General features: G+C 42.4%; 3 protein-coding genes across 4 annotated transcripts; 1 reads left to right on the top strand and 2 right to left on the bottom strand.

The window, feature by feature from the left end:
• Positions 1–1,754: 1,754 nt before the first annotated feature.
• On the bottom strand, positions 1,755–8,103 carry LOC115193813 (F-box only protein 28). The gene is made up of 5 exons (XM_029752855.1): positions 7,423–8,103; positions 6,471–6,580; positions 5,584–5,722; positions 4,980–5,175; positions 1,755–4,822 (listed from the first exon to the last, which is right to left on the bottom strand). Exons 1-5 carry the CDS (start codon positions 7,609–7,611, stop codon positions 4,329–4,331), a joined length of 1,128 nt encoding a protein of 375 aa, XP_029608715.1. The 5' UTR covers positions 7,612–8,103; the 3' UTR covers positions 1,755–4,328.
• Positions 8,104–8,765: 662 nt separating this feature from the next.
• Positions 8,766–19,397, bottom strand: LOC115193814 (DNA-directed RNA polymerases I and III subunit RPAC1). Its single transcript, XM_029752856.1, has 9 exons — positions 19,287–19,397; positions 19,005–19,076; positions 18,785–18,892; positions 18,549–18,681; positions 18,303–18,422; positions 11,135–11,287; positions 10,638–10,787; positions 9,812–9,928; positions 8,766–9,586 (listed from the first exon to the last, which is right to left on the bottom strand). Exons 1-9 carry the CDS (start codon positions 19,356–19,358, stop codon positions 9,468–9,470), a joined length of 1,044 nt encoding a protein of 347 aa, XP_029608716.1. The 5' UTR covers positions 19,359–19,397; the 3' UTR covers positions 8,766–9,467.
• Positions 19,398–24,126: 4,729 nt separating this feature from the next.
• zgc:153981 (dual specificity protein phosphatase family protein) lies at positions 24,127–26,486 on the top strand. Of its 2 annotated transcripts, none has more exons than XM_029752852.1 (3): positions 24,127–24,340; positions 24,837–25,054; positions 25,874–26,486. In XM_029752852.1, exons 1-3 carry the CDS (start codon positions 24,219–24,221, stop codon positions 26,083–26,085), a joined length of 552 nt encoding a protein of 183 aa, XP_029608712.1. In that variant the 5' UTR covers positions 24,127–24,218; the 3' UTR covers positions 26,086–26,486. The 2 variants fall into 2 exon arrangements, with proteins under 2 accessions (XP_029608712.1, XP_029608714.1); XM_029752854.1 differs by having other exon boundaries at positions 24,140–24,340; positions 24,845–25,054.
• Positions 26,487–27,340: the final 854 nt, after the last annotated feature.

Raw genomic sequence — 27,340 nt, 5'->3', positions numbered from 1 at the left:
ATGTAGTTTAAATGTATTTGGCTAAGGTGTATGTAAACTTCTGACTTCCAACTGTACATCTGCATCAGATAAAAGACCTGATACTAGTTCTCATACTACAGCTACCCTTTATGAAAATGTTATGGATCGGAAGAACCATACCTGAGGAAAATGTCACATACAATACCAGTCAAAAGTTTGGACTCATTCAAGGGTTTTTCTTTAATTGTACTATTTTCTACATTGTAGAATAATAGTGAAGACATCATAACTATGAAATAACACACATGGAATAATGTATTAAGGAAAAAAAGTGTTAAACAAATCAAAATATATTTTATATTTGAGATTCTTCAAAGTAGCCACCCTTTGCCTTGATGACAGCTTTGCACACTCTTGGCATTCTCTCAACCAGCTTCATGATTTAGTCACCTGGAATGCATTTTAATTAACAGGTGTGCCTTGTCAAAAGTTAATTTGTGGAATTTCTGTCCTTCTTAATGCATTTTAGCCAATTAGTTGTGTTGTGCCATGATAGGGATGGTATACAGAAGATCACCCTATTTGGTAAAAGGCCAAGTCCATATTATGACAAGAACAGCTCAAATAAGCAAAGTGAAATGACAGTCCATCATTACTTTAACACATGAAGGTCAGTCAATCTGGAAAATTTCAAGAACTTTGAAAGTTTCTTCAAGTGCAGTCGCAAAAACCATCAAGCGCTATGATGAAACTGGCTCTCATGAGGACCGCCACAGGAAAGGAAGACCCAGAGTTAACTCTGCTGCAGAGGATACGTTCATTAGAGTTAACTGCACCTCAGATTGCGGCCCAAATAAATGCATCACAGAGTTCAAGTAACAGACACATCTCAACATTAACTGTTCAGAATCAGGCCTTCATTGTTCACGTTCTGTGAATCAGGCCTTCATGGTTGAATTGCTGCAAAGAAACCACTATTAAAGGACTCCAATGAAAAGAGACTTGCTTGGGCCAAGAAACACAAGCAATGGACATTAGACCGGTGGAATTCTGTCCTTTGGTCTGATGAGTCCACATTTGAAATTTTTGGTTCCAACCGCCGTGTCTTTGTGAGATGCAGAGTAGGTGAACGGATGATCTCCGCATGTGTGGTTCCCACCGTAAAGCATGGAGGAGGAAGTGTGATGGTGCTTTGCTGGTGACACTGTCTGTGATTTATTTAGAATTGAAGGCACACTAAACCAGCATGGCTACCACAGAATTCTGCAGTGACACGCTATCTCATCTGGTTTGCGCTTAGTGGGACTATCATTTGTTTTTCAACAGGACAATGACCCAACACACCTCCAGGCTATGTAAGGGCTATTTGACCAAGAAGTGATGGAGTGCTGCGTCAGATGACCTGGCCTCCACAAGCACCCGACCTCAACCCAATTGAGATGGTTTGGGATGAGTTGGACCACAGAGTGAAGGAAAAGCAGCCAACAAGTGCTCAGCATATGTGGGAACTCCTTCAAGACTGTGGTAAAAGCGTTCCAGATTAAGCTGATTGAGAGAATGCCAAGAGTGTACAACGCTGTCATCAAGGCAAAGGCTGGATACTTGAAGAATCAAAAATATATTTTGATTTGTTTAACACTTTTTTGGTTACTACATGTGTTATGTCATAGTTGAAGTCTTCACTATTATTCTACAATAAAATAAAAACATTTGAATGAGTAATGTCCAAACTTTTGAATGGTACTGTATGTTCCTCATAAGGATCATGCTTTGTCACAACACACAACGATATCTGGATATGTTAACGTCTTTTAATGATTCATTTGTAACGGTAATGTGTGTAACAACCCATACAGTTAACCCCAAATAGGCCAATTTACAAGATTTGTCTTAATACATACAATAATGCAATCTACACTTTTGAAGTACATGAAGTTTACAGTACACTCATTTCTAAACTGAGACGCAGTCTCAAATTAAGCCACTAGATAAGTGTTTCCTGCCCAGTGCATTTATAATACACGATTGATTCCACTCAGTTGTGAACTGCGTTACCCAGTATGCCTCAAAGGTTTCATGCCACAAGTAGTGGTCATTCACTAATTTCCAGCCGCAATATGGGCTCACAAGCTAGCCTCACAAAAAATAAAAACCTTTTCACTCCACTTCGATACAGCTACGACTAGAAGTGACTTTTTCGTAGCAGGTTCAGAGAACTTATGCAGGTTAGGATAATTAAAAGGTAGCATGTTAGGACACTGAGGTTAAGGGTAGGGGGAAAGAAAGTTACCAAAAATGCTCTTCTAATCGGCTATGAAAAACAATACCGGTCGTAGCTGTATCAAAGTGGTGTGAAAAGAGTGTCCCCAAACCTCACAAGGCAAAAGAGAACCGTGAGTGCAAAAATACCTTAAAATGGGAAGGGTGCTGTTGTGCAAGAGAAATGTACTTTTTGTAGCAATTAAGGAGAAAACTAAGACTTAAAATCCTTGTCACTTTTAGTTGAACTCATTTCACAATTTCTTTAGTAGGGCTTAAAACATCATTGGTAAACCTCAACTGTAGTTTTTTGGCAAATCTGAATGCTTCTTAAACAGATTCATCTTGGTGTTACATAGGACTCAACTTTTTTGGTGTACAAAGATAGCATAACAATAAGTTTAATATACAGAAGCTGACCTAGATGACAACTGCAAATGACACACTGGAGTGGAGACATTTTGTGGCAAATCTACCTTTGACCACTAAGACAAAACCACCAGTCTGGTCAATTGATTCAGGTGGCAATTTCAACTTCTTACATAAAGCTCTGATTCATCGTCCCCAAAGACAGCCGATACTTGACTGCATACAATTCCCCTTTTACACAGACTAGTATAAACATGGGGTTAGCATTTGAGCTAGCATAATTTCAGCCATTTGATCGATGAATGTAATTTCAAAATTACTGTAGCACTGAAGGAAAAATGAATGTGCCAGAACTTATTGGAAATGATTGATCTCTGAAAAGTATAAATCTTGTGGGCTCCTATAGCAGTCCTTCCATTGCCTAATGTAAAAAGAGTCCCTTTCCTCTATTTTCCAGGCACCATGGCTTTAGAGACGCTACCTGGCTACATGATCAATCTACACATTAGCCTGCCTGTCTTCAACTCAACAGGGCGTGCCAAAGACAGCATGTCCATGTGGAACACAGTAATGCATTTCAAAATCAGCGGCGTGTCTTTTCACTAACAACAGGAACCCCTCAAAAACCTCTCCTTTGCATTGTGAAATCTCACCAAACCGGACTTAAATAAACAATTCGCTCTGGGAATGATGGTATTTTTTGGACAGGGGAAGGTTAACTTAAGTATTAAAAATAGAGAATAACTTCCTTTAAAAAAAAAAAAAGTAAAATACATTTTATTGCACCAAATGTTCGATGGGAAGGGCAAGTACTGTAATATCCCCCCAAGGCAGGAATCAAATCCTTTTTTAAAGGGATGGTGTAAGATTTATGTCTCTGCGTGCAGTTTGAAGTTAGTTTCTCGAGCCATTGCAAAGTAGCGTTAGCGTAATGACGAAGTCTAACAGAACAGCTAGCATGTAAACTACCTTAAACTGCACGCACACGAATGGTAATTGCCAAAATCTTACACAATCTACTAATTTAGCCGGTCTCAGAAAATAAAGAAATAAGATGGTATTCCTATCAGGGGAACAGTAAAGGGTCTACATTGAGCAAGGATATTTTCAAGCAATCCAACCTGGCAACAGACAGAACAAAACAATCAGAATCTTAAACTAAAAAAGGTTATTTGAGTCAACAAAATTGGTTCAGAGGCAAAACCCCCCCCCCCCCCCCCCGAAGTGATCTCGCCTAGACAATATTTAATGCATTTTTCCCCACCCAAAGTCAACCGCTACAGTGGTTATGCAATGCACATTAGAAAGCTCTCATTACTTCTCATTTTCACCGCAAAGACTCTCTCCTGACTAGGAGCCGAAACCCTAACGTGGATTGACTTCTGTTGATGGACAAGCAAGAGTGAACACAAAGATTGAGTGTTTTAGACTTTAAGCTAACCCTCACCCTTCAACTAATGTGCAAATTCTTAGTGGCTTTAGAGTCAGTGGTTAAACTGTGGAGACTACCAGCACTCTTGCCCAAATATGCTGGTCTAATCAGCATAAACATGTCCATGGTGTAGTTTGTGTGAATTTGAGAGGGTAATGACAAGGGGGATACACCAGGGACACAGTGACTCTTGACTTCTTTACCATGACCCCCCTTTCTTAAAGACATTCCAAACAATAAGAATTAAAATCATGTCACAGGACATGGGAGGTCCAATCAGACTGAACCCCAAATAACATTGAGCGTCTTATTTCTTGCTGCGCAGACGTTTGGACTGACGCAGGAGGTCTGAGCTCTTCCTGGTGCGTTTCAGGGGTGGGCTGCCCTCTGTCTCCACCACTGCGGCCATGGCACTGGCTGCCGTGGTGACAGCAGCAGAAGACGTGGCGACGGCAGCTGAGCCTGTTGAGGAAGAAGCCGAGGAGGTGGAGGCTACGGCTGGCCTGGCCCCTCCCCCCACCGCACTGTCCATCAGTTCCCTGAGCTTGTGCTCCAGCTCAGCCAACCGGGCATTCTGCTCCCCGATAACCTGAGTCTGCTCCAGCAGCTTCTGCTCCTGGTCCTGCAGCTGCTTCTGCTGCTCCAGCTGCTTGACGCGCACCTCTTGCATCTCCCGCCGCAGCGCAGTCATGGACACCCCGTTCACCTTCACCTGCTGTTGCACCTTGGTCATCTCAGAGCGCGACGGCGTGTTCTTGGCCAGCAGGGACATGGTGGTCAGGGAGGTAGATGGGCCGGCCACTGAAGGTAGGCAGAGAATGATGATCTTAGGTACAATCTTAAAATGCTTATCCAAGTTGAACAATAAAGATATTATGAATAAAATTAACATGACTAAGTTACATGGGCATTACAGGACCTTTATTGGCCATAAAAGGTCAGTGTCGTTGTCCATTACCTGGGGCAGATCCGATGAGGCGCCCTGACAGGTCGGCCCCGGGAAGCCTCTTCTTCAGGATGGGGACAATCTTTTCATCAAAGTACTCCATGGCCATGGAAGAGATGTCCCGCAGCTCCTGCAGCACCTCGTGAGCTCGCTGGGGAGCGCGTGTAGAGTTCACATAGCGCAGCACACGGTAGATCTCATCAATCACCTTAGGGAAAGACAGGCACATGCTGGGAACCTTATACAATTTATCATAAGCCTCATTTGGCTTAGAATGTTAAGAATTTGTGTGTTATGTTGTTGAGGCCAAGACTTTGCAAGTTTGAGGAAGTAGCTAGTCTCATCATATTGGGATGGAACTGGTCTTCCACTTAAATTAGAATACTTAAAATTGAGATTCTGCTTTCATTTACACAGACCAGATTATTTCCCTAAACTATCGTCAATCTAGAGCAGGAGTGCCATCTTGTGGCCAAATAGATGTAAAGCTTGTTGACAAAAAATAAAATAAAGAATACCACAAAAATACCTGAAATTGACATTTCCTTCTACTAGTTGGCATATATTGTGCCAAGTAGGTAGTGACTGGTAGGTTACAGAAGATGTAGCTAGGTACCTTGCCAGGGATGAAGCAGCAGAGATTTGAGTCCACATATTTCATGAAGGTCATGTTGAGTAGGGAGAGGCGCGTTTCTACGGCAGCCAGGATGTCAGCATGACGGGCCAGTGAGTGGTTCCTCCGCTCTGACTCCCGCCTGCCACAACACACAACTCATTAAATATACACACTGGACCAGACAGAGACCTTCATGATCCAAGTAACATATATGAGTCAATGATCACTTTCCAAGGATCATCCAACAGTGAAGATGCTGAGTGATTTGGAATAAAAGAATGAGGTGAAGCAATTCAACAAAAACATACAGTAAATGTGTTTCATAGCTTCGAGGCATGAGGTAATCACTTCTGTAATACACTGGTGCATCTGACAATGGGGTGAGTAGCACATTTAAATGGGCTGTTTGTCGCCAGCACAAGGTGCACCTGTGTAATGATCATGCTGTTTAATCAGCTTCTTGATATGCAAGGTGGATGGATCCTCTTAGCTAAGGAGAAATGCTTACTAACATGATAAACAAATGTGTGCACAAAATATGGAACATTGCTGGGATTTTTTTTATTTCAGCTCATGAACCACAGGACATGTTGAGTTTATATTTTTGTTCAGTGTATTTATTATTTCATTACCCAAAAATAATCCACTTGTTACCAGGAGAGAAAAACATGGGCCTGGATTAAAATGACACAGATTTCACAAATGTGCTTTATACCAATCTGTGGTTTGTACAGAGCTCAAACCATTCAGCACTTCTGGTTTCATTGCCTCTACACAGTAGGCCTATTCAATGATTTGCTTCAGGACATAGGCCTAGCAAAAAAAACACCTGTATTCAAGTAGCATACTATATATAATTCCCACCCTCCAGTGGTGTTGATACTGACCTTGGCAGCTGGGCTTTGACCTGCCTCTGGCACAGGCTGTGGTAGCGCTCCACTTTGAGGAAGCCTTGGTTCAGCATGCGCTGACAGATCATGTCCATGCGCTTGCATACCTGGGAAAAGAACAGGGGCGGGAAGGTATGTTTGAGTTAGTGGCTATTGGGACTCAACACCTCCAACCTCTCCATGCCCTTGCATGACACTTGCAGCCTGTGATGCTCAATCAAAGTGGCCAGATCAAAAGCGTGGAACTGAAAAATAGCCTACTCCTCCACACAGATATAGCTCCAACATCCATCGAGGTCTCTGGTTTCCCTGGAAAATGTACTATTTTGATATCACATTGAAATTCCTTGAAAGTGATACCAAATGTTAAATTGGTCTCTTGTACCACTTTCTTTCAGATGCAAGTAAATGAAAGGAAATACTTGATTCACTCGGGATAGCAGAAATGCCAACTTCAAAATGTGTAGCTAACTACAGTTACTGTGGTCATAGAGTACACTTTTCCAAAAGCTAAAGAAAACATAGTGCTAGCTAGGTAACGTTAACACATTTAGCAAGATAGAAAACAAATACAGTTCATTAGACAGACAATATTATACCCATGTTAAAATACATTTGACTAGTTTGCCACGAGTTCCATCCAGGGGAGAACCCTACTAGCGCCCTATAGCAACCTGAAATGGAATGGAACAGGTGTGTTGTTGACAAAGCTAGTGCAAATAAACTTAGTGGGGAAAGATAATCAATTTTGTTCAAACACATAAGCAGTGCAGCAATGCATGTTTCGACTTAACTAGAAGGAACTTATTAGCTAGCTAATAACCTCACTTGCTACTCACACTAGCTACATAACGATAGCCGATAACGTCTCTGACATAGCTAGCAACAACTAGATTAGCCAGACGCCGCATTGCCATTTGCTTCGTGGTTTGTTTTTGTTCCCTCTCACCAAGCGTATGAGGCTGATTTCGTCGTAAGACAGGAAATTGAAAACCATCTCAATCGCCACAATGGGAAGTCCTAATAGCGGGTTGTTCTGGTGTGGTTGATCCGGCGGTGGTGTAGACAATCTCGGTAACACCGAGTCGCAATCCAGGGCTTCAAAACCTCGCTCTAGTCCTTCCACAACGGCCGCCATCTTAATTTGCTACGGATAGGGGGAAATGACGTTTTATAGGGAACGTTCTCTCTGAACTGTGCTCGAAGAAAGTCTTGCAATATTCTACTAAACCATTTCAATTCACTTGAGCAAAGAAAACAAGAGCAGCCTATGTCGCTGCTGTTGTCCGTGCAAAGAGCTGTGTCCAGCGCTAGGCCTGGCTTCCCAAAGACATGTTAAGGCTAAATTCATCGTTACGTCTCCGAGTTGTTGCCCAAAACCATCTTTATTAACGTTGCACTTGAAAAAGCTCGTAATCTAACGCCTGCACCAGACCACACTTGCTACAGCGTCGTTCGATGCTTTTTTTGCCCACTTAATACACAGATTTCCACTAAACGTAGAATCACGTGGTTTATCCCCCTCTCCGTGACCGCTAAATAACAAAGTTGAGTACAAAATAAAAAGTTGCCAATGTCTTTCAATAGATACAAACCAGCGACGTATAAAAAATGCTTCAAATTAAAACCAATATGACTGCATTAAAATACAAATACAGTAGGCTATATGCCTATTTTCAATCATATTGAAATACATTTCATGTTCAATCAATGAAGTTATATTTTGCTACGATCTGTAGGCTAATTTGTCTCAATATATTTCATATATAGCCTAACATCGTTTGACCTTCCAAATACAGACGCCCATTTCTTTGCATAACAAGCTAATGATAGACGCTTCAAATGAAAACCGAGATGACTATTAAAAGATACAGTATAGGCCACATGTGCCTATGTATTTGAATTATAGTGAACGAAAATGAATGCGAATTCAATAGTTGTATTTAGCTGTGTGCTGTGTAATTTACCTCAATGTATTTCATGTGCGCGCAATGTGCCAAATTTTTAGTGCTTTATTATAGGTTACGCATTAGAATTAGCCGCCTCAATATTTGTAGCCATATGTGACAGGGAGAACGCTGATCTGAAAGCAGTGCTTAATTTATTTCGATCTGTAACGACGCACTTAGCGAACGTTCTCTCGTAGTGTTTTGGGAAACGCATCTTACATCGCTATCGGGAAACTGGGCCAATGCATACCATATCTTGTTTCAAGACACCATCAAATAATGTACACACTGTGGAATAGGTGTGAGCGGGGTAGAAAATACACACAGACTTTGCAACATCATCTAGAGTAAAATGTAATATGCTTTACTTTTGTCGCACGAGTCTATACAGTAGACAAAACATAACTGCACCTCGCTGTGCACTATATACTTAAGAGTTACCACCCTCTTCATTCAGTAAATACTAAAAACACATTTTCTTGTAACGGTTTTAACTAAAAGGATGGAATTCAGGAACAACTCTACAAATGGGCTAATGACATGAGCCATAAGGATTTGCAAGTAACATAAACATTCATTAGAATACAAAATATAGTACATAAGTGGCATAACCCTTATTGGGGATGACAAACCGTCTCATGCTGGGTACATATTTTGACAAAGGAATCCAAACTCAAGTTAATCTAGGATGGTAATAAAAAAACAAAGCATCCTCAGCATTTCTACAGGGTGCTTTTATTCCAACTGGTATTGTATTCTATTGTCCAAAGCAGGGAAGGGCAACTCCAGACCTCGGGGGCAGAGTGGTGTCCACTTTTCTCCAATATCCCTTGCAAACACAGCTGATTAAACTAATTGCATTCGGAACTGAATATCATTAGTTGATTATTGGAGACAGGTGTTAGCTGGGACAAAAAGTATGACACCAATCAGGCCGCAAGGACTGGAGTTGCCCATTCCTGGTCCAAAGCATGTTGCGCACAGACTCAACACATATGCCTCACCCCTGTAGTGGGTATTTACATGTGGTCCAACTTAATTGCTCTTATTCCATCTCCGTGGAGTCGAGCTCACTGAGGAATCTTCGACACTTGGTCATGAGAACTTTGATGGCCTCTGTGACCAAGACATCAGGTGCCAGGATGCCAGTGGATTCTACAGAAACTTTATGGGAAAGAGGAAACAGGATTGATGAGTGCTCATGCGCAGAATGCCAAGCCATACTACACAAACAAAGTAAAATAATCACTGAGGAAAAACAAACAATTAGCTTCTACAGTGCAACACAATAGTTATGGGCTATGTACTGTACCACCAGACATTATTACTGTACATTTCACAAATTCACCAAGCAGGAAACAGTGATTTCTAAATTCACTGGGTACATACAGATGAAATGGTCCCGCACTCTTGCAAGCTTCACAGCGTTCTTGAGGTCTTCATGTCGGAGAACCTCCCTACTGCAGGTATCTAAGCGACTGTTCACCACCTTGGCAACAACCTTTCCTGGGACAGAAGATTAAAACTACTTTTTTTAAATAATAAATGTAACCTTTATTTAACTAGGCAAGTCAGTTCAGAACAAATTCTTATTTACAATGACAACCTACCAGGGAACAGTGGGTTAACTGCCTTGTTCAGGGGCAGAACGACAGATTTTTACCTTGTCAGCTCAGGGATTCGACACAGCAACCTTTCGGTTACTGGCCCAACGCTCTAACCACTAGGCTACCTGCCGCCCATAAAGGTTGTTTTCAGAAGTGGGATCATAAGCTACATGGATCATAAATAGCTACAGTGTAAGTACACTTTAATAATAATTTGGTGGGTGCTTATATTTGTCCTGTTTTACACATGTACAAGTGCTTATTATACTTGTGTGAAATAAAGCATTTTTTGTTGTTGCATATCCCAACTCCCCCTGAGACACCCTAAGAGAGTGAGGTCATGGCGACTCTGGAGCAATTAGGGTTAAGTGCCTTGCTCAAGGGCATATCGACATTTTTCACCTTGTCGGCTCTGGGACTCGAACTAGCGACCTTTCAGTTCCTGGCCCAATGCTGTAACCGCTAGGCTACCTGCCGCCCATAAAGGTTGTTTTCAGAAGTGGGATTCGAACCCACGCCTCCAGGGGAGACTGCGACCTGAACTCAGTGCACTAAACCCCTCAGCCATCCTGACATAATGCTTCAAAATGTTATAGCTACTGTTTTACCCCCATGGTTTTCCACCTCAATGACTCCAGGGGAGAAGCAGCGTTTTAGTCGCTCTGCTTTCTCCCCCTCCACTGTTTCCATTAGTGTGATCTCAGGAAGGAGTCTATAACTGGCTGTAGCCACAGGTGAAAACTTGGCGTGGTCTTGACCTGGAAAGATAGAGCATAGAATTGAGCCATCAGAACAGGAAAGAAAGCTATCACTCATTTCAACATCATATAACAGAGAGCTGTAGTTGCAGGCAATGGTGTAGTGAGGGTATATTAACGTAAACACTTTTTTAATTTGCACAAGCATTAACCCATCTCTCACGAAGAAATGCATTGAAACTATAGGAAGCATAACTTAATTCACCCCAGATAGCAAACACCCACCTGTTATACATTTTTTAACACTACTTCATTGGTTACAGGGATTGAGAAAGCTTTAGGTTAACTGTAGTCTGAGATTGCCATTGTGCAGACATTATCACATTTTTCAGAAAAAGTCCTCTCACCAATGCCTTTCACACAGTGCATGACTATATCCAGCTCCTGTCCAGGCCGGAGCTGTGCCAGAAGGATGTCCCCATGTACTGGACCGATGTCGATATCTGCAAACACATCAGCTTGGTTCCCAATAGGGACCCACTTCATGTCCTTGGAGTACACTGAGGAAAAATCAAAGACATTACAGGTTAAAGGGGCACCCCTGCACAGACTAGAAAAGGTTTAATTATTCACTTTAATCAGAATATGTATCAAATTTCAGATTTTTTGTGATATTTTCAGGCAAAAATGCTTGATTTTGCTGAGGCAATTCTTACATTTTGCATGGCAATATGCAATAATCTTTCCCAATTTGTCGCGAAAATGCAGTCATGAGGGAAAAAGTTGGTTGACGTTTGGCTTGATTGAACATATTACACAGTAAATGTGCGGTGATTGTTTGAAATTGCTCTTTTTGTTCTGCGGTGAGGGGTCTGTTTTATGCTAAAATATTGCATTGATTTGACTGTTTTATTTGTTATATTTGTAAATAGTGTGGTGATTGGTCTAGCTCTCGCATAATATGCAAAGTTTATTTGTCACGTGCTCCGAATACAACAGGTGTAGACCTTAGTGAAATGCTTACTTACAAGCCCTTAACCAACAGAGCAGTTAAGTAAAAAATAGGTATTAGGTCAACAATGGATAAGTAATAAACATTTTTTAAAAACAGTAGCGAGGCTATATACAGGTGGTACCAGTACAGAGTCAATGTGCGGGTGCACCGGTTAGTCGGGCTATTTGAGGTAATAGCCCGACTAACCGGTGGGGGGGTTGGAGGGAGGGTGGACACAATGCATAGTCTGGGTAGCCATTTGATTACCTATTCAGGAGTCTTATGGCTTGGGGGTAAAAGATTTTGAGAATCCTTTCGGTCCTAGACTTGGCTCTCCGGTACCGCTTGCCATGCGGTAGCAGAGAGAACAGTCTGTGACTTGGGTGGCTGGAGTCTCTGACAATTTTTAGGGCCTTCCTTTGACACCACCTGGTATAGAGGTCCTGGATGGCAGGCGGGTTAGCCCCAGTCATGTACTGTAGGGCCTTGCGGTCGGAGGCTGAGCAGTTGCCGTACCAGGCAGTGATGCAACCTGTCAGGATGCTCTCGATGTTGCAGCTGTAGAACCTTTTGAGGATCTGAGGACCCATGCCAAATCTTTTTAGTTTCCTGAGGGGGAATAGGCTTTGTCGTGCCCTCTTCACAACTGTCTTGGTGTGTTTGGACCATGATAGTTTGTTGGTGATGTGGACACCAAAGAACTTGAAGCTCTCAACCTGCCCCACTACGACCCCGTCGATGAGAATGGTGGCGTGCTTGTTCCTCCTTTCCCTGTAGTCCACAATCATCTCCTTTGTCTTGAGAGAGAGGTTGTTATTCTGGCACCACCCAGCCAGGTCTCTGACCTCCTCCCTATAGGCTGTCTCGTCGTTGTCAGTGATCAGGCCTACCATTGTTGTGTCATCTGCAAACGTAATGATGGTGTTGGGAGTCGTGCCTAACCATGAACAGGGAGTACAGGAGGGGACTGAGCATGCACCCCTGAGGGGACTGAGCACGCACCTTAGTGATGAGCTTTGAGGGCACTATGGTGTTGAATGCTGAGCTGTAGTCAATAAATAGCATTCTCACGTAGGTGTTCCTTTTGTCCAGGTGGGAAAGGGCAGTGTGGAGTGCAATAGAGATTGCATCATGTGTGGATCTGTTAGAGCGGTATGTGAATTGGAGTGATCTAGGGTTTCTGGGATAATGGTGTTAACCTGTTGGGGCTAGGGGGCAGTATTGAGAATTTTGAAAAAAATATGTGCCCATTTTTAACTGCCTCCTACACCAACTCAGAAGCTAGGATATGCATATTATTAACAGATTTAGATAGAAAACACTGAATTTTCTAAAACTGTTTGAATGGTGTCTGTAAGTATAACAGAACTCATATGGCAGTCAAAACCCTGAGACAAATTCTACAGGAAGTGGATATCTGATGTGTTGAATTACTTTTAAGCCTATGCCATTGAAACACACAGGGACTTATTAATCATTGAGCACTTCCTACGCCATCCACTACATGTCAACAATCTTTACAAAGTGGTTTGAGTCTTCTACTGTGAAAACTGACCGAACGAGAGACTTGGAAAGTTGGTCATAAGCGGATGGCCTATACTACTCTGGCGCGCGAGTGCATGTTTGGGTACTCTCGTTCCAATACGTTTTAAAAGAGAATGCAATCGTCCGCCTTGAATATTATTGAAGTTCTGATTGAAAAAGGCCCTAATGATTTATGCTATACAACGTTTGACATGTTTGAACGAACGTAAATATATTTTTTGGTGAAGACAAGTCCGGCGGGCGACGTTCATGTTTTTGAGTAGCCTACAGGAAGCGCTAACAACACGGAGCTTTTTGGACATAAATTATGAGCTTTTTCGAACAAAACTACATTTGTTATGGACCTGGGATTCCTGGAAGTGCCTTCTGATGAAGATAATCAAAGGTAAGGGAATATTTACATAGTATTTTTGATTTTAGATCTCTCCAACATGGCGCCAACCCTATTTTTCTGAGCACAGGACCTCGTTTATTGCAAAGTGTGATTTCCCAGTAAAGTTATTTTTAAATCTGGCAATGCGGTTGCGTTCACGAGATGTTAATCTATAATTCTTTGAATGACAATATAATATTTTACCAATGGTTTCGAATAGTAATTATTTAATTTGTTGTGCTGATTGACTGGCGGTATTGGAGGGAAAATATTTTCAACATCAACGCCATTGTAAAATGCTGTTTTTGGATATAAATATGAACTTGATAGAACAAAAAATGCATCTATTGTCTAACATAATGTCCTAGGAGTGTCATCTGATGAAGATTGTCAAAGGTTAGTGCATAATTTTAGCTGGTTTTCTGCTTTTGGTGACGCCTGTCTTTGCATTGACAAAACATTACACATAGCTATTTTCAATGTACTGTCCTAACATAATCTGACTTTATGCTTTCGCCGTAAAGCCTTTTTGAAATCGGACAACGTGGTTAGATTAAGGAGATGTTTATCTTTCAAAGGGTGTAAGATAATTGAAATTTCTCAAACATACAACTATGACATTTAATTGTTTTCAAATTTGGTGCTCTTGATATTTCACCTGCTGTTGATAGGGTGTACCAGGGGTGTGAACCATGACCAGCCTTTCAAAGCACTTCATGGCTACGGACGTGAGTGCTACGGGTCTGTAGTCATTTAGGCTGGTTACCTTAGTGTTCTTGGGCACAGGGTGGTCTGCTTGAAACATGTTGGTATTACAGACTCAATCAGGGACATGTTGAAAATGTCAGTGAAGACACCTGCCAGTTGGTCAGCACATGCCCAGAGCACCCGGCCTGGTAATCCGTCTGGCCCAGCGGCCTTGTGAATGTTGACCTATTTAAAGGTCTTCCGCAAGTCGGCTACGGAGAGCGTGATCACACAGTTGTCCAGAACAGCTGATGCTCTCATACATGCCTCAGTGTTGCTTGCCTCGAAGCGTGCAAAGAAGTGATTTAGCTCGTCTGATAGGCTCGCGTCACTGGGCAGTTTGCGGTTGTTCTTCCCTTTGTAGTATGCTAGTCTAATAGTTTGCAGGCCCTGCCACATAAGACGCGCATCGGAGCCGGTGTAGTCTTTGCCTGTTTGATGGTTCGTCTGAGGGCAGAGCGGGATTTCTTATAAGCGTCCGGGTTAGAGTCCCTCTTCTTGAAGGCGGCAGCTCTACCCTTTAGCTCAGTGCGGATGTTGCCTGTAATCCATGGTTTCTGGTTGGGGTATGTACGTACAGTCACTGTGGGGACGACGTCATCGATGCACTTATTGATGAAGCCAGTGACTGATGTGGTGTACTCCTCACTGCCATCTGAGGAATCCCGGAACATATTCCAGTCTGTGCTAGCAAAACAGTCCTGTAGCTTAGCATCCGCATCATCTAACCACTTCTTTATTGACCGAGTCACTGTTGCTTTCTGCTTTAGCTTTTTCTTGAAAGTAGGATTCAGGAGGATGGAATTATAGTCAGATTTGCCAAATGGCGGACGAGGGAGAGCTTTGTATGCGTCTCTGTGTGTGGTGTAAAGGTGGTCTAGTTTTTTTCTCTCTGGTTGCACATTTAACATGCTGATAGAAATTAGGTAAGACTGTTTTCAGTTTTCCTGCATTAAAGTCCCCGGCGACTAGGCTCCGAGCTCCAACATGCAGGACTAAGTTTTCCTGTTTGCTTATACAGCTTATACAGCTGACTGAGTGCAGTCTTAGTGCCAGCATCCGTCTGTGGTGGTAAATAAACAGCCACGTAAAATATAGATGAAAACTCTCTGCAAATATTGTGGTCTACAGCTTATCATGAGATACTCTTTTTCAGGCGAGTATAGAGACTTCCTTAGATTTCGTGCACCAGCTGTTGTTTACAACTATACACAGACCGCCCCCTCGTCTATCTAGCCGGTGCAGCGTATATCCTGCCAGCTGAATGTCGTAATTTTTTTATTTATTTTACCTTTATTCAGCTAGGCAAGTCAGTTAAGAACAAATTCTTATTTTCAATGAAGGCCTAGGAACTGCCTTGTTCAGGGGGAGAACGACAGATGTATACCTTGTCAGCTCGGGGATTCGATCCTGCAACCTTTCAGTTACTAGTCCAACGCTCTAACCACTAGGCTACCCTGCCGTCATTCAGCCACGATTTAGTGAAACATAAGATATTCGTTTTTTATGTCCCGTTGGTAGGATATTCGTGATCGTACCTCGTCTAATTTATTGTCCAATGATTGTACGTTGGCAAGTAATATTGATGGTAAAAGCAGATTTCCCACTAGCCGTTGGCAGATCCTTACAAGGCACCCCGCCCTGTGTCCTCTATACCAGCGTCTCTTTCTCCTGCCAATGACGGGGATATCGGCCTTGTTGGGTGTCTGAAGTACAGTGGGGGAAAAAAGTATTTGATACCCTGCTGATTTTGTACGTTTGCCCACTTACAAAGAAATTATCAGTCTATAATTTTAATGGTAGGTTTATTTGAACAGTGAGAGAGAATAACAACAAAAAATCCAGAAAAACACATGTCAAAAATGTTATAAAATTATTTGCATTTTAATGAGGGAAATAAGTATTTGACCCCTCTGCAAAACATGACTTAGTACTTGGTGGCAAAACCCTTGTTGGCAATCACAGAGGTCAGACGTGTCTTGTAGTTGGCCACCAGGTTTGCACACATCTCAGGAGGGATTTTGTCCCACTCCTCTTTGCAGATCTTCTCCAAGTTATTAAGGTTTCAAGGCTGACGTTTGGCAACTCGAACCTTCAGCTCCCTCCACAGATTTTCTATGGGATTAAGGTCCGGAGACTGGCTAGGCCACTCCAGGACCTTAATGTGCTTCTTCTTGAGCCACTCCTTTGTTGCCTTGGCCGTGTGTTTTGGGCCATTGTCATGCTGGAATACCCATCCACGACCCATTTTCAATGCCCTGGCTGAGGGAAGGAGGTTCTCACCCAAGATTTGACGGTACATGGCCCTGTCCATCGTCCCTTTGATGCAGTGAAGTTGTCCTGTCCCCTTAGCAGAAAAACACCCCCAAAGCATAATGTTTCCACCTCCATGTTTGACGGTGGAGATGGTGTTCTTGGGGTCATAGGCAGCATTCCTCCTCCTCCAAACACGGCGAGTTGAGTTGATGCCAAAGAGCTCCATTTTGGTCTCATCTGACAACAACACTTTCACCAGTTGTCCTCTGAATCATTCAGATGTTCATTGGCAAACTTCAGACGGGCATGTATATGTATTCTTGAGCAGGGGGACCTTGCGGGCGCTGCAGGATTTCAGTCCTTCACAGCGTAGTGTGTTACCAATTGTTTTCTTGGTGACTATGGTCCCAGCTGCCTTGAGATCATTGACAAGATCCTCCCGTGTAGTTCTGGGCTGATTCCTCACTGTTCTCATGATCATTGCAACTCCACGAGGTGAGATCTTGCATGGAGCCCCAGGCCGAGGGAGATTGACAGTTCTTTTGTGTTTCTTCCATTTGCGAATAATCGCACCAAATGTTGTCACCTTCTCACCAAGCTGCTTGGCGATGGTCTTGTAGCCCATTCCAGCCTTGTGTAGGTCTACAATCTTGTCCCTGACATCCTTGGAGAGCTCTTTGGTCTTGGCCATAAGAGTTTGGAATCTGATTGATTGATTGCTTCTGTGGACAGGTGTCTTTTTTACAGGTAACAAGCTGCGGTTAGGAGCACTCCCTTTAAGAGTGTGCTCCTAATCTCAGCTCATTACCTATATAAAAGACACCTGGGAGCCAGAAATCTTTCTGATTGAGAGGGGGTCAAATACTTATTTCCCTCATTAAAATGCAAATCAATTTATGACATTTTTGACATGCGTTTTTCTGGATTTTTTTGTTGTTATTCTGTCTCTCACTGTTCAAATAAACCTACCATTAAAATTATAGACTGATCCTTTCTTTATCAGTGGGCAAACATACAAAATCAGCAGGGGATCAAATACTTTTCCCCCCCACTGTACATCCTGTGCGTGAAATCGTTGTCTAATCCGAGGTGAGTGATCGCTGTCTTCATATCCAGAAGCTCTTTTTTTGCCATAAGATACGGTGGCAGAAACATTATGTACAAAATAAGTTACAAATAACGTGAAAAAAACACATAATAGCACAATTTGCTACACGCCCGTAAAACGGCTGCCATTTCTTCCAGCTCCAGTTCATGTAATGTTTATTACCATTTTCATTATTTTATTTCACTGAGTCCTGCATGTTGGAGCTCGGAGCCTATGATTTTCACTGTACTCTGCAATCACACCTGCAACCCTGAACATGTGACTTGTAAACACTGAATCTGAAGTCATGAGAAAATGATACGACTGTGGCCACTCTTAGACACATAAACACTGATAAAATAATATATGACGTACATGATTGACCATTTTTTCCCCAGCCAAAAGTACAACTCATCCCTACCATACTTTTCCATAAGAGTTGCATATGTAAAAAGACATACCATTTGTGTTTGTTTGTCGTACATACATCTCCATTGTCATTAATCTGGCAATGGATGACTCCCACTCCCATTCTTGGACACAAACTCCCAGTGTGTCAGTGGCCTTACCTACCCATGTGGTTCAGGTAAAGTTCCCGGGGGTCAGCAGAGTCTTTGGTGGCTCTGAGGTTCCTGGTACATTTGATCTTCAGTTGAAGTTGAATTGTGTCTATTTCTGTGCCTTCCTCATCCCCTGAGAAAAGCACAAATTACTTAAACTTGTACAAAGAAAACTGATGTAGCTGGTGGTGGCCCTCTACATGACACTTTGTTTGGCCATTGTCAGTGGGGACAGGCAAGGTAAGCAGTATAAACGTACCTGCGTTTCTGTACTCAAACAATCGTGGGTCAGCCTTGATAGGGATCAAGCCCAGCCTGTGGGCAAGGATCTCATCCTGAATTATGGATGTGTTGTTGTAAATGAACACCTTCTCGACAGCCATAGTAGGGACCTAGGAGAGGGCGGATTAATACATGTTTGTTCTGCGCCATCAAACACGGAGACCACCTCGTATGCTGCTTTCATTGGCAGGATGCTATCTAAGTAGAAGCTACCTCTGCGAGTAATATTCGTCGAAAGGCATTGGCGATAGCTGCATCTATGCCCACCATGTCGAACTCCAGAGAAGTCTCATCCATTTGCACCAGGTCGATTCTGAAATTCTGCAATAGATATATTATTGTGTAATGTGTATATATGGGCATTCCAAGCAACAGATCTGAATGTAAAATGTGGACAGCATAATAGTTTGTTGTGCTAGCTAGCTAACGTTACCTTTTTGAATTTCTGCAAGCTCCATGTATCATCGTAGCCTGGATAATTGCCAGGGTAATCGGTTGTATGAACCTATCAAATACAGGAAATATTTTTTTATGACAAAACTGCGTGAGAACGGTGTTGTATTTTCTACTGTACTAGCTAACTCGTTAGCTGCACATGATGATGTTGTTAGCTAACATGCCCACCCGTTTATTCCAAGAATACCTGCCCACATATTCTGGTCATACACAGCATCTCAAATTATTTGTTTTTAATGGATAATCTTACACCACTTACATTTTTTACATCAAATTCACATAATATTACTCTATCCCGAATTTCATCCACGTTTCTCATGGTTGCTGCCATTTTGCCAATGTTTTCATAGACGTCACAAGCTTCGGGTTTATTCTCCTTCGTTGGGGTTTTACGGCAGACTACATCCAAAAGTTGTATTGCCGCCACCTACTGTGCGGGATGAAAATAAAAGATGCCAAAAATTATGTGGATAAAAATACTGTCTACCAGAAAGTCACTCAACATGCTCCTTGCCTCTACTGTTAACATAAATAATACGTGTTAGATCCCTACACAGGCTCAGGAGCCTGTTCCAGTCATTACAATGAGCCCGTCCTCCTATAGCTCCTCCGACCAGCCTCCTGGGTCATGATCCCCACCACAATTGCAACATGGCTGTTCTTCACTCCAATCATCCGTATACTCCTTCTTGTGCACACATTTGAAACATGACCAAATATTTTGCAGTTTTTGCATTGCAGTGGTTTTGGGACAAAAGCTCTTGCTTGGTATCTCATATATCCTAGCTTTACATTAATGGAGGAATTCACTATCATCCTTATAAAACAATGTGCATCCCATTAAGAAACGAATCCTTGTCTGACATACATGTATCATCCCTTTCAGTATTCAACACTTCATTTTTTTCAATTCCATTCTTTGATACTACTGTTCTCCATTCCTCTTCTCCAACGCCACTTGACCCGCTTCTCATTTTACACTCGACATCCACTTCCGCCACGATCCTCCCCTCTCCAGCTCCGCCTCTTTACCTCTTCTGGTGCTCTCAAACGTCAGTGTCCGTGCTATCCAGTATCCTTGGGATGTCCCTATTGCGAGCCTAAATTAGTTTTAGACTGTCTCTCTTCATTCAAGTACCCCTGAAATTTGTGGATTTGTGAATTGTGAATTCTGCTTTATACAGCCAGCAATTTAGTAGGGTTCTAGTAGCCTTTAGTAGCATTTTTCCCTTACTTCAATCCTGCAGACATTATGCACCATGGTGGTTCAATCTCCAGTAGATGGGGATATATACATTATACATTTTGTCAACACCGCAAACTGTTCCAACTGTTCCATCTGTTCCATCTGTTTCAACTGTTCCATCTGTTCCAACTGTTCCATCTGTTCCATCTGTTTCAACTGTTCCATCTGTTCCATCTGTACTAACTGTTCCATCTGTTCCAACTGTTCCATCTGTTCCATCTGTTTCAACTGTTCCATCTGTTCCATCTGTACTAACTGTTCCATCTGTTCCATCTGTTTCAACTGTTCCATCTGTTCCATCTGTACTAACTGTTCCATCTGTTTCAACTGTTCCAACTGTTCCATCTGTTCCATCTGTACTAACTGTTCCATCTGTTCCGTCTGTTCCAACTGTTCCAACTGTTCCATCTGTACTAACTGTTCCATCTGTTCCAACTGTTCCATCTGTTCCATCTGTTCCATCTGTCTCAACTGTTTCAACTGTTCCATCTGTTCCATCTGTACTAACTGTTCCATCTGTTCCATCTGTTCCATCTGTTTCAACTGTTCCAACTGTTCCATCTGTACTAACTGTTCCATCTGTTCCATATGTTCCATCTGTTTCAACTGTTTCAACTGTTCCATCTGTTTCAACTGTTTCAACTGTTCCAACTGTTCCATCTGTACTAACTGTTCCATCTGTTCCATCTGTTCCATCTGTTCCATCTGTTTCAACTGTTTCATCTGTTTCAACTGTTCCAACTGTACTAACGGTTCCATCTGTTTCAACTGTTTCAACTGTTCCAACTGTTCCATCTGTACTAACTGTGTAGGGTGACATCTTTTGGATGGGACATTAAACGGGTGTCCTGACTCTCTGTGTTCACTAAAAGATCCCATGGCACTTATTGTAAGAGTAGGGGTGTTAACCCTGGTGTCCTGGCTAAATTTCCCAATTTGGCCCTCATACCATCATGGCCACCTAATCATCCCCAGCTTCCAATTGGCTAATTTCCTCTCCCCTGTAACTATTCCCCAGGTTGTTGCTGTAAATGAGAATGTGTTCTCAGTCAACTTACCTGGTAAAATAAGGGTTAAAAAAAATACATCCTCTCATGGCAGCAGAAACAATGGGTCTTCTCCAACAGAATATTTCTAATGCAGATCATTAACCTGGAGTACACTCTTCAGAGAGGCAGAGAAGGGACAGAAAACACACTCACACAAATTATAAACATGTGTAAGTGCATCAAAGCTGGGACAGAGAGATTGAAAAACAGCTCTATCTCAAGGCCATCAGACTGCTAAACAGCCATCACTAACTCAGAGAGGCTGCTGCCTACCTTGACACCCAATCACTGGCCACTTTAATAAATGGATCACTAGTCACTTTAATAATGTTTGCATATCTTACGTTACTCATATCATAAGTATATACTGTATTTTATACCATCTATTGCACCTTGCCTATGCCGCACGGCCATCGTTCATCCATATATTTATATGTACATATTCTCATTCACCCCTTTAGATTTGTGTGTGTTAGGTAGTTGTTGGGGAATTGTTAGATTACTTGTTAGATATTACTGCACTGCCGGAACTAGAAGCAGAAGCATTTCGCTACACTCGCATTAACATCTGATAACCATGTATATGTGACCAATAACATTTTATTTAATTTGATTTGACACAAACACCTCCCTCCCTCCCTCCCTCCCTCCCTCCCTCCCTCCCTCCCTCCCTCCCTCCCTCCCTCCCTCCCTCCTGTCATCTGATGACCTTAGCTGTGATGTAATGACTGTTACATCACTCTCTTTCTTTCTTTGCCTTCCTTTGTTAATCCATTTTTATCCTATCTCCATTTCCATCCCTCATTTTTCTACCCCGTATTGTAGTCCTCTCCCCCTGATGAATATACAGTGCATTTGGAAAGTATTCAGACCCCTTGACTTTTTCCACATTTTGTTATGTTGCAGCCTTCTTCTAAAATTGATTAAATTAATTGTTTTCCTCATCCAGTGTTTTACTTGCTATACTTTATTTACTTTGCCACCATGGCCTTTTTTGCCTTTACCTCCCTTATCTCACATCATTTGCTCACATTGTATATAGTCTTATTTTTTTCTACTGTATCATTGATTGTATGTTGTTTTACTCCATGTGTAACTCTGTGTTTTTGTATGTTGTCGAACTGCTTTGCTTTATCTTGGCCAGGTCGCAATTGTAAATGAGAACTTGTTCTCAACTTGCCTACCTGGTTAAATAAAGGTGAAATTAAAATAAATAAATAAAAATCAATCTACACACAACACCCCATAATGACAAAGTGAAAACAGGTTCTTAGAAATTTTAGCAAATTTATAAAAAATATAAACAGAAATACCATATTTACATAAGTATTCAGACCCTTTGCTATGAGACTTGAAATTGAACTCAGGTGCATCCTGTTTCCATTGATCATCCTTGTGATGTTTCCACAAGGTGATTGTAGTCCACCCGGTAAATTCAATTAATTGGACATGATTTGGAAAGGCACACACCTGTCTATATAAGGTCCCACAGTTGACAGTGTATGTCAGAGCAAAAACCAAGCCATGAGGTCAAAGGAATTGTCTGTAGAGCTCTGAGACAGGATTGTGTCGAGGCAAAGATCTGGGGAAGGATACCAAAAAATGTCTGCAGCATTGAAGGTCCCAAGAACACAGTGGCCTCCATCATTCTTAAATTGAAGAAAGAAGTTTGGAGCCACCAAGACTCTTCCTATAACTGACCGCCAGGCCAAACTGAGTAATCGAGGGAGAAGGGCCTTGGTCAGGGAGGTGACCAAGAACCCAATGGTCACTCTGATAGAGCTCCAGAGTTCCTCTGTGGAGATGGGAGAACCTTCCAGAAGAACAACCATCTCTGCAACACTCCACCAATCAGGCCTTCATGGTAGACTGGCCAGACGGATGCCACTCCTCAGTAAAAGGCATATGGAGTTTACCAAAAAGCACCTAAAGACTCCCAGACCATGAGAATCAATATTCTCTGGTCTGATGAAACCAAGATTGAACTCTTTGGCCTGAATGCAAAGGGTCACGTCTGGAGGAAACCTGGCACCATCCCTATGGTGAAGCATGGTGGTGGCAGCATCATGCTGGGGGGGATGTTTTTCAGCGACAGGGATTGGGAGGGACTGGTCAGGATCGTGGGAAAGATAATCGGAGAAAAGTACAGAGAGATCCTTGATAAAAACCTGCTCCAGAGCACTCAGGACCTCAGACTGGAGCGAAGGTTCACCTTCCAACAGGACAACAGCTATAAGCACATAGCCAAGACAACCCAGGAGTGGCTTTGGGACAAGTCTCTGAATGTCCTTGAGTGGCCCAGCCAGTGCCCGGACTTGAACCCGATCGAACGTCTCTGGAGAGACCAGAAAATAGCTGTGCAGCGACGCTCCCCATCCAACCTGACAGAGCTTGAGAGGACCAGCAGAGAAGAATGGGACAAACTCCCCAAATACAGGTGTGCCAAGCTTGTAGCATCATACCCAAGAAGACTCGAGGATGTAATCGCTGCCAAAGGTGCGTCAACAAAGTACTGAGTAAAGGGTCTGAATACTTATGTATTTGATATTTAAATGTTTTATTGTTAATAAATTTGAGAACATTTCTGAACATGGTTTTTGCTTTGTTAATATGGGGTATTGTGTGTAGATTGATGAGTAAATGCACTTTCCGAATGCACTGTATATATAGAGAGGGAGAGGCAGACTGAGAAAGAAACAGAGAGAAAGAAAGAACAGGCTGAACCCAGAGCTAAATCGGTGGACAACCAGCAGCCACCTGCTTATGTCCCTCACACACCTACCCCCACCCCCATACACACACACACACACACACCCTCGCCTGCTGGAGATGGTCACACACGGCCAGAGGGCTGCAGTAGTTGAGTCAGTCAAGGTGGTGCTACTGTCTAGGGAGAATGTCAAAAGGAGAGCAGCAAGACCTGGTGGCTATTAAAGAACTAGAGTCAATCCTGGAGTCCTGCAAGCTTGAACTGACACCCCTAGATGAGGTCTGGCCTAATCTCTACATCGGAAACGTGTAAGTATTTTTTCTTATTTTAGTTTTTTTTCTTCTAAATTCCCTTACCCCTGCCCCTGGGTTGGAGGGGTTTTAGAAATACGGCAATAGAGATAATAATAGATTAAATATATTGGATACCCCTATCCAATCCCTTCGGTTCTATAGAGGTATGAGTAAGAGCTAAAAAGTAGAGGCTAAGGGTCAGAGGCTAGAGGTTGATTTGGAATTCAGCATCTCAAGTTCCTATAGTGGACTCTATTTCCCTATTGAACTCTGCTGAACACTACTAAACCTTACAGAACTCTGTTGAACACATACTGAACATGGAATTACTGAATATTGCTCTTTTTTTAAACTACTGCATTCATTTTTTGCCTAAATCTTGTCTATATTATTCCAGGCTGTTCACTGATTAATCCGTTCTCTCTAGGTTATTTCTGTTCAAACAGTTATGCAATCTCACATTTCACATTTCTCTCCCCCCCATATATTTCACCCTCTGTCTTTCCCTTAGGGCCATAGCTCAGAACAGGGGTGCATTAAAGAAGCTTGGTATCACACACGTCCTGAACGCAGCTCACTTTAAGCAGGGCAGCATCGGTGACCAGGATTACTATGGAAACACCTGTGTGTACTGTGGCTTCCCTACAGAAGACTCATCCCATTTTGACCTCAGCCAGTACTTTAAACCTGCAGCTGACTTCATACATAAGGCCCTGAAGACTAAAGATGGTAGGGGCACTTTAATGCATGTGTTTACTGTATGTATATGTTTGTGTTTACTGTATGTGTTTACTGTGTTTATGACTGTATGTGTTTACATTACTGAATGTGTTTACTGTGTTTAGGTATTGTATGTGTTTACATTACTAAATGTATTTACTGTGTTTATGTACTTTATGAGTTTATATAACTGAATGTGTTTTCTGTGTTTAAGTACTGAATGTGTTTACTGTGTTTATTTACTGTGTGTTTACATTACTGTATGTGTTTACTGTGTTTAGGTATTGTATGTGTTTACATTACTAAATGTATTTACTGTGTTTATGTACTTTATGAGTTTATATAACTGAATGTGTTTACTGTGTTTAAGTACTGAATGTGTCTACTGTGTTTATGTACTGAACGTGTTTACTGTGTTTAAGTACTGAATGTGTTTACATAACTGAATGTGTTTACTGTGTTTACGTACTGAATGTGTTAACATAACTGAATGTGTTTACTGTGTTTACGTACTGAATGTGTTAACATAACTGAATGTGTTTACTGTGTTTAAGTACTGAATGTGTCTACTGTGTTTATGTACTGAACGTGTTTACTGTGTTTAAGTACTGAATGTGTTTACATAACTGAATGTGTTTACTGTGTTTACGTACTGAATGTGTTAACATAACTGAATGTGTTTACTGTGTTTATGTACTGAATGTGTTTACTTCTGTACAGTTTATTTAAGACTGTCTCTAGGGACATTTGAGTTCCTTCATCAAACTCTGCCTCTCCCTTCATTCCCTCCTCCTCTCTTTATTCCCACACTCTCTCCATCCTCTCCAGGGAAGGTGTTGGTGCATTGCATCATGGGTATAAGTCGTTCCGCCACGCTGGTGCTGGCATTCCTGATGATGCACTGTCATCTGCCGCTTCGCACCGCGCTCAAACACGTGACCCAGCGACGCGCCATCTACCCCAACAGACACTTCCAGTCGCTACTGCTCACCCTCGACACACAGCTCGCACGCAAGAGGAGACTATGTCCTCTTCTCTGACAGTCCTTCTTTCATCCCTCTCTCCTCCCATCCCTCTCTCGTCTCCCCTCATCCGTCTCCCCTCTTATCTATCCATCTCACACACAATCCTTTATACTGGTTGAAAATATGTAGTTGTAGGACTTTTACAGTAGGTACAAACTGGTATTAAAGCACAGCATGTTGTATATACTGTAAATAACCATATAATGCGGTAGCAGGATTCCATGGAGATAATGTCGATGCTCAACGCCTTTTAAAATCTAAAATATCTAAAGAATTTGAACTTTTCAACATCCCCGTGTTAACCAGTGGTGATAGTTGAACCTGCTGTGAGTTGTGCAGCTGAGCATTGCCTCCTGGGAATCTCTCAGTTGAAACACTAATAATGAGATTACGCAATTAAAAAGGTAATTTTTGTTCCAGTTTGCTGTCTGTTGTATTACTTTCAGACGTCTACTACAACTATATTATGAACAGTAACTCCTCTACATTTTGAATAGTGTCAGCTGTCCAGCAAATTCTGGAGGATGTATTCGTCATTGGTGAGGAGGTTTAGAATTACAGAGGGTTAAAAATGGAAACTAACTGCAGGTGTGAGTGTGGGAAGAGGAGCAGACACAGTGAGAGGAGGGACTATGCCGCCTGTCAAAAGTAAGTTGACTTGGATCAGAGGGGAAAGACGTTTTATTTGAAATTGTTGACCTGACCAGACTGTTTTCTGCTCTGCTCTGGTTTAGCTGTCACTGTGACACACACCTCCTCTCCAGACTGTGTCAGCATGTCTCTGAGGGAGCAGTGATGTGAGCGTCCGTCTGCCTGAGCTGTTGGAGTTCCTGCTAGCCAACCGACGGCCCACCGGCCACCTCAACCAAGTCTAGCCCAACCGCTACATCGGCAACCTGTAGGTACACACACACACACACACTGGTCTCTGCCCTTGCAGTGGTCTGTCAGCCAACCAAGAGGACACATTCCATCTGTCAGAGCTGTGTAAGATCTTGTGGACCAATAGGCAGCCTGTAGGACCTAGTCTGGCCCAACCTCTACATCAGAGTGAGTATGTTGTGTGTGTGTGTGTGTGTGTGTGTGTGTGTGTGTGTGTGTGTGTGTGTGTGTGTGTGTGTGTGTGTGTGTGTGTGTGTGTGTGTAGAATTATAGTTTATAGAACAGTATGTAATATGCAGGGCTGTGGCTCGTGATAAAGCCCTGTTGTCATCTCTGGGTATCACACACATCGTAAACAGTACGAATGGCTTTCACCGGATCATCACTG

This window comes from Salmo trutta, chromosome 5, assembly GCF_901001165.1.
Source record: "Salmo trutta chromosome 5, fSalTru1.1, whole genome shotgun sequence".
NCBI lineage: Eukaryota > Metazoa > Chordata > Actinopteri > Salmoniformes > Salmonidae > Salmo > Salmo trutta.
This window is presented reverse-complemented; position numbering and strand designations above follow the sequence as displayed.